Source organism: Xyrauchen texanus, chromosome 32, assembly GCF_025860055.1.
Source record: "Xyrauchen texanus isolate HMW12.3.18 chromosome 32, RBS_HiC_50CHRs, whole genome shotgun sequence".
NCBI lineage: Eukaryota > Metazoa > Chordata > Actinopteri > Cypriniformes > Catostomidae > Xyrauchen > Xyrauchen texanus.
This window is the reverse complement of record NC_068307.1, coordinates 35156993-35170491: the sequence shown is the minus strand read 5'-3', so window position 1 is coordinate 35170491 and position 13499 is coordinate 35156993. Positions and strand designations below refer to the sequence as shown.

General features: G+C 36.6%; 1 protein-coding gene across 2 annotated transcripts in view; it reads right to left on the bottom strand.

Moving 5' to 3' along the window:
* Nucleotides 1–260: 260 nt before the first annotated feature.
* Nucleotides 261–13499, bottom strand: part of LOC127625721 (solute carrier family 41 member 1) — a 40502-nt gene continuing 27263 nt past the window's right edge. For both annotated transcript variants that reach the window (XM_052101083.1, XM_052101082.1), the window contains exons 4-11: nucleotides 13414–13485; nucleotides 12959–13103; nucleotides 11677–11823; nucleotides 8311–8458; nucleotides 8056–8135; nucleotides 6620–6754; nucleotides 6270–6424; nucleotides 261–3935 (exon numbers count right to left, since the gene is read on the bottom strand). In XM_052101083.1, coding sequence (XP_051957043.1) covers nucleotides 3750–3935; nucleotides 6270–6424; nucleotides 6620–6754; nucleotides 8056–8135; nucleotides 8311–8458; nucleotides 11677–11823; nucleotides 12959–13103; nucleotides 13414–13485 — 1068 coding nt within the window. In that variant the 3' untranslated portion in view covers nucleotides 261–3749. The remainder of the gene's footprint in view (nucleotides 3936–6269; nucleotides 6425–6619; nucleotides 6755–8055; nucleotides 8136–8310; nucleotides 8459–11676; nucleotides 11824–12958; nucleotides 13104–13413; nucleotides 13486–13499) is intronic.

Below are 13499 nucleotides of genomic sequence, written 5' to 3'. Positions count from 1 at the left end.
AACCCAATGACCCTAACCTGGGGTAAGTTGACCAAGGGATCACATTTTTTAAAAGGCCAGTTGTTTGTGGCTTTGTCTTTTTTAATCATGTCAAGTGATAGCAGACACCTAGTCTAATTTTTCCTTGTATAGGAAACAACATAAAATTTGACTCATCTTACCCCACTCTCTCTTAAATATAAGTACATCTCCCTTTGTCCTTGACAGCAGCGGCACATTCTTTGACAAAATGAATATAAAAGCAAAGGGCAGTGTTACGAAATATAATCTTTTATTTCCAGCAATTTACAAGTACCTCTGTTAAATCCCCTCGACAGTGTAAGATTGAAGCATCATGACACAATTGGTTGGGTAGGGTAGAAACACTAAACTAAAATTATGTGCAGGCAATGTAATACATCAGGTAATCAGGCAGCTACAATTTCTAGCAGTACCGTCTAACTTTATTTGGGTATTTTAGTCAATTTCCTTTAGTTATATTCATATAGGGGTTCAATTTAACATAAGGAAGGTTAAATGTTTTTGTAGGAAGTTCAAATGACATCGATGTTAATCTGTTCTAAATTTGCAAAGGTAAATACAAGGGAATATGTGACAGATTAGACAAGCCACAAGAAATAATCCTAATTGTCTGGGATTTTCAGTGGTGTTGCTTTGGATAACGTTACCATCGATACATTTGTCCTGCCAGAATACAGCAAATGGTGTAATTAAATCAAATGAAAACAATATGAAAATCAACTCAATGAATTAAAAAAAGATCATATACAAAAAGAAGAAACCAGAAATCCTATACAATCTATGTGTCAAGCCTCGCTTTTGATTGGTTAAGGCATATTAATATCAAATTCACAGACTCAGGTTTGAGTGTGAGGTTTTGCTGGAAATTAGGCACCAAACTTTGATATATTTGTTAAAGTTTACCAAAGAAAAATAATTACTGATAAATGTTCAGTAAACATATCTACTGGTCCAATGCAAAGGAAACAAAAAATCAGACACTGAACAAAATGAAAAATAAACAAATTATTTATAGAATAAATATATTATGTACAAATAGCTTTGTCACATCTATATAAATAAATAAAACAAAGCCTCCCATCCCCTGAAGAAATATAGAGAGCTGTCATGATACAATGGCAGCACCAGTTCAGTTGCACAGTAATATTCAGGATGTTTGAATGCATTGCTGGGTATGGATATTGGATATTTCTGACGACATGTCTATGCATACAACACACATGATTTTGCACAAGTGTGACCTCTTGTGGCAACTCATGAAATTACAGTACATCTTGTGCACAGTGTACTGTATTCTGAAATTAAACATGCCTGTCAAAACGGAAGATATCACACTATAACTCGGCCTAAAATAGTTAAAAGAAAAAGTTTTTGAAAGTAACAGATAAGGATTTGTCATTTCCAGTAAAAATAGGGGGATTTTTAATACAAACAATGCATTTTTTAATGTTATGTGCCCGGCACAATCCATTTTGATGGCCCCATTTTCAATATCAGCCAGAGTCTCTACTAAGAATAATTGATGTGCGCAAACTGGAGAGATACCAACAAATAGAGCATTGTTTCTATACAGCCCTTTAACAATGAGAGGCTAACATGGCAATTAACAAACACATTGTACATAACTGGAGGTAAGTTGCTTTTATGAGGCCTGTCTAGTTGTTAAAAAAAAATAAAATTTTATATATATATATATATATATATATATATATATATATATATATATATATACACTGAACTGACAACTACTATTAGGAGATTTTATTAACAGCATAATACAAATGTCCAAATTAGCGGTTAGCCATCCTGTTAGCCCTTTCAAGTGTTTCCGAGTGGCATTAATGTCCTAAAACACTCAAACGACATCAACTCTGCTTCCTTCCTGTATGAAAGGAAAGCTTTTAGAGATTTTAATCCATGTTGGCTCCAAATGACATTCTTAAAACAGCATTTCTGCAACTAGCCGTTAGTATGCAATGGTACAGTGATATAAACGTCAAAATAGCCCTTTTGCTAACAAGTGTTTTTGCATAATTCTAAGTAAATTCTTCATTCTTGATTTTAAAAAAGCTTTTAAAGCAGTGTTTCATGTTTCTAGCCATAGAGCCAGTGACTTTTGTTCAAAGTAACTCAGGCCTGTTTCACACTGCATGTGTTAACTAGCACGCAAGTGGTGCGTATTAATTTTGGTACAAAAATGCACTGTATACCTATTTATTTACACAATCTGTGCAATATAGGCTTTAATAAAGCAACAAAGAAGTATGGAGTACACTACTCACCCACTGAAAACAGGCATCTGTAACGCTTGATGCAAGTAACACATGCAATGACACAGCTAATGTGCGCGTGTGAAAAAGGCCTTAGAGTTCACAAATCGTAGGGACGTTCTCCCTGGAATAACCATTGAAGTCTTGATTAAGTACATAATGGTAAAAAGGCTAGTTCACAAACTATCCTTTTAACTGTACCAGTATTTTAAGTCCAAGGAAATGATGTTGTAGATTTAACAGACATGGACTTCAATATAATGGCCTTCGATGTGTGTACATTACAGAAATGTATCTACACAACTGAGGCAAAGTCCGTTATTTTATTCTTGTTAATGAGTGCAAGCAACCCAATAACCTTTCTTAATGCATCACGCAACTTTAGGATTTTAGGGATTTCAAAAAACAATGAATAACCTATAGATGTTTTGGTTACTATTTCTGTCTGTAACTGCTTGTAGAGTTGCAGAAGCAATTTTAGATTCGGAATATATATTTTAAATCCGTTAAATGTCTAAGGGGATCAGTGCTTTGTCATTTTACAGTACTTTACTGTACATGCAGTATTTTAACGCAAAAAGTCACCTTTGAGGCTTAGAGTCTGCTATTAAGACCTTCTTATGCGAATGTTACTCAATTCACTCCATCGCTAACATGAACTGCCATGCCAGGGCTGGAGAATTTGAAATATTTTAGTCCTTGTAATCTTAAAGAGAAACAAACATCATGCACAAAAGGTTGTTAAAGGATATCAGGTCACTCTGTGATGGTCCAAAAATGTTTTTTCTTTCATTAGATAATGGTGAAGTGTGTAATTTCTGCGCTGCTAAACAGAATCACAAAAATAATGGCCATTTTCAAAATTATTTTCCATTGGTCTACCAAATAGATAGTCCCGCCCCCAAACTAAAACCTTTGGTGGAGCCAATGTTTCTGTGTCGGGCTGTTCGGGATGCTCAAACAATGATTTGAAAGCACCACAGAACCACTTTTTGCGGAAATTTACCTACAAATGACTTACTTGTGTCATTTTATATATTAATTATTTTAAAGTTGCAAAAGGTACACACAAGGTTGTGAGTGCTGCCCTCAAAACTCATCAATTAATTTTTATTTAAATTGTATATCCCTAAACCATTTCATAGCACTTGGTGATTACACATTCTTTTTGTTTTTGTTTTCTTGAAAAGTTTCAAGTTTAGGTTGATCTCATCTTTACATACAGTCAATGCGACTGGCCATAAAACGTGACGAACATCCCCATTGAAAAATAATGAGGATCCTTGTTCTCCCACTAGCTAAACAACAACTAATTACTGTTCTTCTCAATACTAAAGCAATAATGTCTTAAGTCATCAATAGAATCATGGTAGCCCATTGTAGCAATAACAATATAGATATGATTTCTTTATGTGGCTTTCCTGTTGCTTGGACAGAGTCAAAGGGAAGCAGTGTGGATCAGTCACCCACATCTCCATCTCGATCTCCAATTAGCCACAGGATATGGAAACACAGAGCCAGGAAGCCCGTCCCCAGCAGGTCTCCCAGGGCTGTCAAGTATGGGATGGAGAAGTTGTCTGGGTCCATCCCTCGACGCCACATCCAGTTAACCATCCAGTCTGCCAGGTACAGCAGGATTATTACCTAGATGGAGAGAGAGAGAGAGAGAGAGAGAGAGAGAGAGAGAGAGAGAGAGAGAGAGAGAGAGAGAGAGAGAGAGAGAGAGAGAGAGAGAATGTTAGACAAGCCACATTATTCCTGCAGGCAATGCAAGACACTTGAAGGGTGATGACATCTGGACTTGTTGCAACATAAGAGTTGAAAAAATAACAAGGATAAATAAATGACAAGTGAGTGAATGCCACAAAAAACTGTCAAGAAAATGCAGGGCCATATTTAACCTCAAAATCAATAGGAAAAAATAAGAATTAAATCTTGCATAAAGAAAAAGAAGCAAATTGTTTGCATTATGGCATTATCTTCATAAGAATAAGGCAAATTTAAACCCCCTCACCCAATTTCTTTAGTAGCCTACTCTAATGCTGACAAATCACATTGTCATTCAATAAAATTACGAGAATTATTACATATTAATGATTGCTAATAGAATTATTAGAGCTGTAAAAAATAAACACGTGATTTAATTGAAAAAGTTTAACGCATTCATTTTTCTTAATTGCGATTTACCATTAATACAGCATAAACCAGTATAAACACTTGTTGGGAGTGCAAAACTTTATAATGTAGTTTAAATGTTAACCTTTAACTATCACCAAAATGCTTTTCATGTGGAGTTCAAAGCAGTGCTTCACACTGGCGCTCTGACACAAATCATAAACGCAGCTTCACGATTGCTTTAACAAAGCAGACAGCCAAGGACAGCCTGCTGATTAATATTGTGGGGGATGACCATTTAAGAGATTTAATGACTAATGCAATGAATATGCAAAATATGGGAGGACTAGTTCTTTTAATTAGTCAAACTCACACAAAGTCTTTGGGAGACGTTTAATGTTACTTGAATTGATGCTATTTTGGTGCATTTCATACTGTCAAAGGCTTTGCTTGAAAAATGTTAATAAAGTATTATATTGTTACATATTTTTTTGTTTTCTTCTCATTTTGACAGGCAGAGAAGTATTATTATATTATTTTAATTAAATTATATTATGTTATATAGGGATGTCAATCTATAATATTTTTAATATACACTGGCGGCCAAACGTTTGGAATAATGTACAGATTTGGCTGTTTTGGAAGGAAATTGGTACTTTAATTCACCAAAGTGGCATTCAACTGATCACAAAGTATAGTTAGGATATTACTGATGTAAAAAACAGCACCATAACTATTTGAATTTTTTTTTTTTTTTTATCAAATCTAGACAGGCCCCATTTTCAGCAGCCATCACTGTTTTTGAGTTGCCACAGTATGCAATAGACTGGCATGTCTTCAGGTCAGTATTAGGTAAAAAATGGCAAAAAAATAAACATTTTATCTAGAAACTCGTCAGTCAATCATTGTTTTGAGGTGAAATGATGAAATGTCACCTGAGTACCTGGAAAAACTGACAGCTAGAATGCCAAGGATCTGCAAAACTGTCATTGCTGCACGTGGAGTATTTTTGGATGAGAACTCTTTTGGCGGCATGCGGAGGACCAACGGCATATTAGGCAGTTGGATCAGTGTCCATGTTAAATGTTCTGCACTTATATAGCACTTTTTTTAACCTTAGAGGTTACCAAAGCGCCATTTACACACATTCAAGGCACTAGCCTACCACTGGGAGCAACTTGGGGTTCAGCGTCTTGCCCAAGGACACTTTGGCATGTGGAGTCGTGTGGGACAGGAATCGAACTGCCAACCCTGTGATTAGCAGCTGACCCGCTCTACCACCTGAGCCACAGCCACCCCAGGTAGACTTAAGAGATGTTCTCATAGGTCTGTACACATGCGTCAGATGGATGCCTTAGGTGCGTCTCACTGTGGTTCTATTGCAGTTCACTGATTTTCAGCATCTCTAGCAATAAACGCAGCATTTTTAGAACACTGTGTCAAGTTAAATGTAGTTTGAAACTTCGCCTTTCAAGACCCCTGCCCTTTGCACTGTCCAGCTCGCTTTGATCAGCTGTCAGTTGTTGTCTTTACAGCTGTGCATTGCCTGTGCAGCTGGAGTTGCGCTTATTGCCCCCTGCTGACTGACAATCACAACAACTTGGAAGTGACACTTCATGCATCAATTGCTCCATTGATGGGAAACAGGGGTACGCTAACTATAGGCAGACTAAACGATAGCCAAGAGTATTGCAACAAATCTTAATGTTCCAAAAATAGACTTTCTTTATGCAAAATATAATATCTTACTTAGTTTGTTTGATTTTGGTATGAAATATGATCCAGCTATTTCGTTGTACACAATTTCATTTCATTAGGTCACAAACATGATTGAGCAGTAACAAGACAGGTACTTGGCTTTACCTGGAGCAGAGCTGCGGCCAAGTAAAATGCAATGAATACGTAGGTGAGAGTTGTGTGCCCACCCTTCCCCTGCAAAGAATTAATGGTGTACAGGAAGATCAGGTGACCAGGAGCGACCAACAGGAAGAGAACTCTTGCAGAGCGTGAGTTGACACCTGATTATAGAAAAAAACAAATACGTCATTTAGGTGAGTCAGAATATGTATTGTTCTAGAAACATGACCAAAGCCACTGAGACACAATACAGGCAAATACACAACTATCAATATTTACTAATGCCTTTGCTAATAATAGGACTGATGTGTGTGTTTAGGGTATGTTTACTCTGAGCGCTATTTCTTTTCACTCACCTGACCCGAAGAAGGTGCTCCAGGGAGTGGGACATTTTTGTGGTGCTGGGTTTGGCTCTGTTATGGGCAGTGCGTTCATGTGCAGGTATGTGGAGATTCTACTGGCTTGTACCGCCACCAAATTCCCACCCACACCTGAAGCAGGGCAAAACAAATACAATAGTACACAATGATCATCAGGGTCAAACCTGGCATAGTGACTCTTGTTTCAAAGTGTGGGCTAGAGCTTGGCGACATTGCTAAAAATGTCAGCCTTTTCACAATATTGCATATCTCAATATTTATCTATTGCTCTGAAATGGCTTAAATGACGAAATTGTGATTTTCTTTATCAATCAGAGGAAACATTATTTCAACCAAACAGTCATTGTTGGCAAGTATATTCAAAATGTTTATTTCAAGAAGTAAAAGACAGTAAAAATCTAGTTAAAAACAACTAAAATAATAATAATAATTATTAATAATAATTTATTTAAAAATTCAAAACATGGAAGAGTTATATTTTATAATTTTCAATTATATGCTCCAATATAACCATACATAGTAATAAACTGCAATATTTGCTGAAATGTCCTTCACTAAAACATTTAAAAGCATGTAAAAATGCCACATAAGAACTTCTGTGAACATTTTTTAGTATTGACAAAAGAATCTTAAATCAGAGTTTTAAATTGATTCATTGAAATGGACATTTCATATGTTTCATATGGACATTTTATTTACAAGATAAATAAAAGTTAGCAACTAAAGTTTAAATCTGTGACGCTATTAACTGCAACACTAATGCCATTTTTGCAACTAAAGTTCAAATCTGAGATGTTATTAGCTTAGACAATCTAACAGCATTTTTGTGACTTAAGTTTAAATCTGAGACACTATTATCTTAGCAACTCTGGCACCATTTTTGCGACTAAAGTTTAAATCTGATTCATTATTAAAACATCTTTGTTTTGACAAATCGTGGAATCCTGAAACATAATCAATGACAAGAAGCAAATAAAAAGCACATTAAAAACATTGCAATACTCTCAATGCTGCCTAATGTTATGTTACCAGCAAAATCCTCGCGAATATATAATAAATATTTTACAATAATGTTCTTTTCGTTGTATTAGGTATCATGAACCAACTTTGAATGATGATCAAAATACAAAAACATGTTTCATGCTAGTTTATATTGCATTAACCATGTCGACAAATACAAATTTTCATGTAAAAATGTATTAATATTTGTAGAAATGAACATTAATAATGCCGTAAAATTATTGTTCACTGTTAGTTTGTGTTAATTAATGTGTCTAACTAATGTTAGTGAATACAATATTATTGTAAAATTTTACTGAATATTTTATATATTGGCAAGCCCTATTGTGGGGTAGTATAATCAACCAATGGAAACACTGAATCATGTGACACAATGTCATAAGGAAACTCACCGTTGATTACAGGGGTGAATACCGCCATTCCAGCAAAGTTGGGGTTGGATACCGTCTTATCCAGAATGAGGCCCCCAACACTATTTCAAAAGCACATAGAAGATACACATACATGATTCAAATATTCTAATTTGAACAACAAAATATATCACAGTTAAGGCGTACAATAAATGTGTTGATGATTGACAGATTGCTGTCACTCTCAAGTCAGTAATCTATCCGTCACTGTGAAAGATGAAATGGGGTTTGTCCTACCTGCTGATTGCCATGGCGATAATGACAGGCTCCCAACCTGAATAGAGAACTTCCCTGGTGGAAGGTATTCGCCGGGCAATCAGTACCCAGATGGGTGTCAGGGCAACGAAGAAGGCACACACCATTGGGTTGGCATAATCATTGAATTCTGTCAGGAAAGCAATCTACAGTTAGCTTAATTGAATAAGCTTTCATTTGACCTTATCCAGCTATGTTTAATCTATACATATCTACATTCTTGAGGCACAATTGTTATGACAGACATGCTCTAATTATGATACAGCTTAATTCAAAGCAAGGTCAGACAGTTACAAATCCAAAAGTTGGTTGAGAAATCAACAACACTCCACAGTCTTTCATGTGTAATTTGACAAACAATCTGGTTGAATTGGGCACTATGAAAGCTTCACCGACTATTGTAACTTCTGGCAAGCGCAAATGTTTTACATCCAGAAGGTTTGGACATGTAAAGCTTGATAAGACATGTTCAAGAACAAAAACATTCAATTTTTATTTACCATAAAAGTTTCGATGTGCTTACTCTCATTTTTAGTGTCACCACCAAACCTCTGAACAAACCACAGATGCATTACTGTGAACTTTCCATGCCATGCATAATCAAAATGAACATATTTGTTTCAAGTATCTGAGAGTGGTGTCTCTTTACAAGCCAAACCACTTTAGAAGATCGCGGCAGGGCGGGGGTCGTGATCCTACACACCCGGTCCAGTATTAGGCTAATCAAGCCTCCCGAGAGGGATAAAGGTCGACTGCAGAGGATCGTGCGGGAGAGAGAGATTGTTTACGGACATGTACGTCATGTGTGTGTTTGTCTTTTGTTTTAAGTTTATCATTAAATCTATTATTTATATTATCATGCCGGTTCTCACCTCCTCCTTTCCATTGATCCCTTTACAAAGATGTTATTGTGTCTTTATCTCCAATGATAGCGTAGAGATCTTCAAGAAATGAGATGGCAATACAGTTGCATACAATTAACATTGTGCCACATATGCTGACGATATGCCGGCTGCCGAGCTAAAAAAGTCCCTCTAAATTGCTAAGAGGAACTATAGTTCTTCATGTGCAAAAATGACAAAATTACAAGTTCCGTCTAAAAGTATTTAAAACAGTCTTTAGTTCCTGCAGTGGGAAAGGGCCTAGTGACACACAGTTTGTGATCAGTTGTGTATTGTGCGCACCAACACGTGTGAACTAACATGACAGAAAACAAGAGACTGCGAGTCTTTAAGTGTGCATAGGATGCCAGCTTTTAGTCCTGTAGTGTGTTTGGCTTAATGGATACTATAAGATACAACAAGCACCCTACGATGGAAAGCACCATCTGCACACCAAAGAAAAGCAGGAAGCAGGTGGCATCCACAAGCCCAGACATGCCGCAACAAGCTCTGCTACGCTATAACATGACTCAGCGTGATCTTTCAGGGAAATCTGACACCACGTTTTACTCATGAGATTTAACAGTAAACAAAAACCACACGTTGACCCAGAAAAGATTGAAGAGGTGAATGATGCAAGGATGAACACAGATAAAAAATAACAGGGACTTTTACGTTGGTTTCAGAGAATGTTAGGTGAGAACCAAATAGTATTAGCACTACTAGAGCATATGGTACAACAGTTGTCTTGGAGAACAAGTGTATATATAGTGCAGTGGCGATTTCTTTAAGACTTCACGGGAAGCACGGCTTCCTTTAAAATGTAATTAAAATTGCACAATGGCATGTTAATCAATTGCATCTAATCTCTATAATTCAGATAATTATTGTCCCAGTTCAGTAGTTTAGGTTAAAAAAGTGTGCAATAGCATACAACACGTTTGCTATGTTCACTCCATTGATGTTTAAGGCAGAAACAAGTCCCGTTGAGTTCAGTGGAGCAAAAGATTGATTTTCATTGGACAAGAGGCTCTAAATGCATAATTTTGGGTCCCGCCCAGATAGCGTGCTTGTCTGGGAGTCTATGGGAGCTACATGAGGGAAATGATCTGATTGTTGATTGGACAGTGGGCTTTCAATCAATGTATTTTTATCCCACCTGGAAGCCTGGCTTCACTATATGATGATTGGTTGAGCTCTCAAACATGCTGAAACACATAACAAATTGGCAGTCATTGAAATGGTGGTGTACGTGAGTGACAGCATTTCAAATTAAAACACAATTGCTGTCATTCAGTAGGTGCAGAGTGATCGGTGGTGCAGAAGTTGGTTGTGGTTAATTTAACTAATTTATTTAGTGATTATTTGCCATCACTAAATGTCATTCACTTTTGCCACTGACATTTGTATATGTTGTAAATACAATTGTAAATATAATGTTCGGTATTTTTTATATTTTATTTTCATTCAGGAAGTTCTCTAGTTAATATTTTTTCAACCGACATCTGTGCTTCCCCTCTTTTGTAAAGAAGGACAGTGGGGTCCAAAAATCTGAGACAACATTGAAGTTATTTAGGACATTTAAGATACTATGTTTGAGTCAATCGTTGACATTCTCCCACGCTGTCCTAATTTAGCCATTTTTTCTTTTACGAGGGACATTTAAGTAAATTAAACCTTTATTAAACCTTTCTAAGGAAGACCTTGGGGTTTCCAACTAAGAAAAAGAAAAATTACCACAGGAAATATGAGTGGGTGAGTGGAAGTTTTAGAATTAGTAATAAGGTTGTTGAAGTGGTTTGGTGGGTTAAAACAGGTTATAGGACGTTTTCTTGCCTACAGTGATTGTGATAGATAATGGTTATCTTTAAGTGGGTTTATTGCAGTTTACCTGTAAAATTTGATGTTAGTTTATAACAGAACTGGAGGACATCTAAGCAGAAGCCTGACAACTTCATTTTGCAACTCAACATGGCCCAAGGAAAAAATCATTTTGTTTCTAGGTCACTTGGTTCACCAGTTATTAGCTAAAATGGATGTGAAATTCAAACCGCTGGTGGTGCTACAGAGTTTTAGAGAGACAGCCCACAATTTGCACCAGATATATTCTGACATACCCTTATTAATGTGTGCCAAATTTCACAACTTCCATACATTTCTATGCATAGACTATAGAATCCCATGGGAGAGAATGCAGAATTATTAGAAAACCAACAGATACAATAGATGTCCATGAACCTTGATTGCTTAGCTACAGTCAATGAAGTGCCCTTTCTTAAGGGTGCTATGGTAATAGTCAATGAATCACCCATTACAGGGTTTTAAACTACAAACTTTGGGGTATAAGACAAGATATTTAATGACTTAGCATATTCCCTAGCACTTTCATAATATTGGCTGACAGTAGATATCTGAATGTTCTAATGTATTTGAATAGCTGAGCCAAACATTTGAGACATCCACTCACCAAGCTCCTTATACAGGCCCGTACTAATGCCAGCCAACAGGGCCAGGGTGATCAGGTCACCCAGGCTGGCAGCAATGGGGGTGGCCACGTTGTCTGGGTTGATGCCAACCTTCCTGGATAAAATGATAACCCCAATCATGATAAGACCTGGAAGTGCGGAAGAGGAAAATAAAGATTTGCTGCATTAGTGTTGAAATGCTAGAATTAACACAGGAGATTGTGTTAATCCCAAACAATACAAAGGCTGAGCTTTTGATACCTCCTGTTTGGAAAATATATTTCCACTACAGTGTTGAAATTAGTCCTGGGAGCCTCTTTGTCTTTTCAGGTCTGGAATTAGCATTTTGAACATAAGCCTATTAGCTGGTATTCATCCCAGTTAGCACATTTTCACACTATCACACAGTTGTGTGAAAAAGTTTTTGATTACCCTACGTCCTTACGTCCTTTTAAAATCTAAAAATATGTATTTTCATAATGTTGCCAAAACATTGTTGTGACATGGTTAGCACATTCATTTAAAGGTTTTCAGATATTTTAAGGTGGCACCCACTAATACAGTTTTTCACAAAACTGTATTTATGCCTTGAACATCCATTCTAAAATATATGTTTTTTAAAAACCTAAACAAAACATTCCACTAACATTGCAGTGTGTCTGTTTTTGTTTTCTTGATTAAAACTTTATATACCATGTACCAGAAGGATATTTTTACAATGTTTTCTCATTTTCTTGTATTGTATTGAGAACAAATTTACTGTAACTTTTCTCAAAGTCACAGAATGTTCTTTTATGTACACATTTTGGACATGTGTAAATGGTACATCATACCTTGGTTACATTGTTTTATCTTAGATGTGGTTTCTAGAATGTTTTTAAAACATTAACATCATGTATACTTATCCATTTTATTTGAAAACTCCATTTTCAGTTTCCTAATATCATCGTTTTCTAAAGTCTGTCCGCCGACCTGAAACATGAAGGTTTATTTGGTCCTGTCAGGCTCTGGTTGCACACTTCTACTGCACGTGTAGAATAACCATATAGTGACTTTGGTATTCGAATAGAGGTGTGTCGAACGGTTCACTGAATGTCGACTATTCGTGCACATCGCTTTCGCAAACTTAGCCAAATTAATGCATTTTGAAACTGTATTAGTGTGGATGTGGCCTAAATCGTAACTCAACTGCAGACAAAATGCAACGTGAAAATGGTTTGCACTTGCTGATTGCACGTTACTTGGTTACTCGTGACCCAAAGGTAGAATACTCAATCCTCTCACCTAGCAGTAAAGAAGCGATGAATGCTGTGGCCACGCTGCTAGCACAGAGCAGGACGGCATGACCCATCTTAAAATTGCCCTCTGGAATCCAGCCAAAAATGACTGCAGCGATGGAGGCCAGGAAGCCGACCACAGTAGCCTGAACCTGAAAACAGGAGGGTCACTATGAACTCAGACACCTCTTTTTTACTCATCACACAATCTTGATAAAGATCAAAGTCTTCCATTCTGTTTCTGTCAAGTTTACTTTGAACTCTTTCATCATTAGTGTACACATGACATAATTGGGGTTCAGGGTCATTTCCAAGAAAAAGATCACACGGTCATTATTACATAATTGTTTTTGATTCATTTCATCATGCCATCTGAAAAAGACAAAGCTTGCACAATTTGAGACTGAATTAAAAAATGGTAAACAGCAAAAACATGATTGATATTTTTAGAATGTCTCAAACCTGAATTAGCGCAAGGTTTCCCATGATCATTTTCCCCATATCCTTGACTGTATCCATATGGCCAATATTAGCCTGTGAGAGGGGGG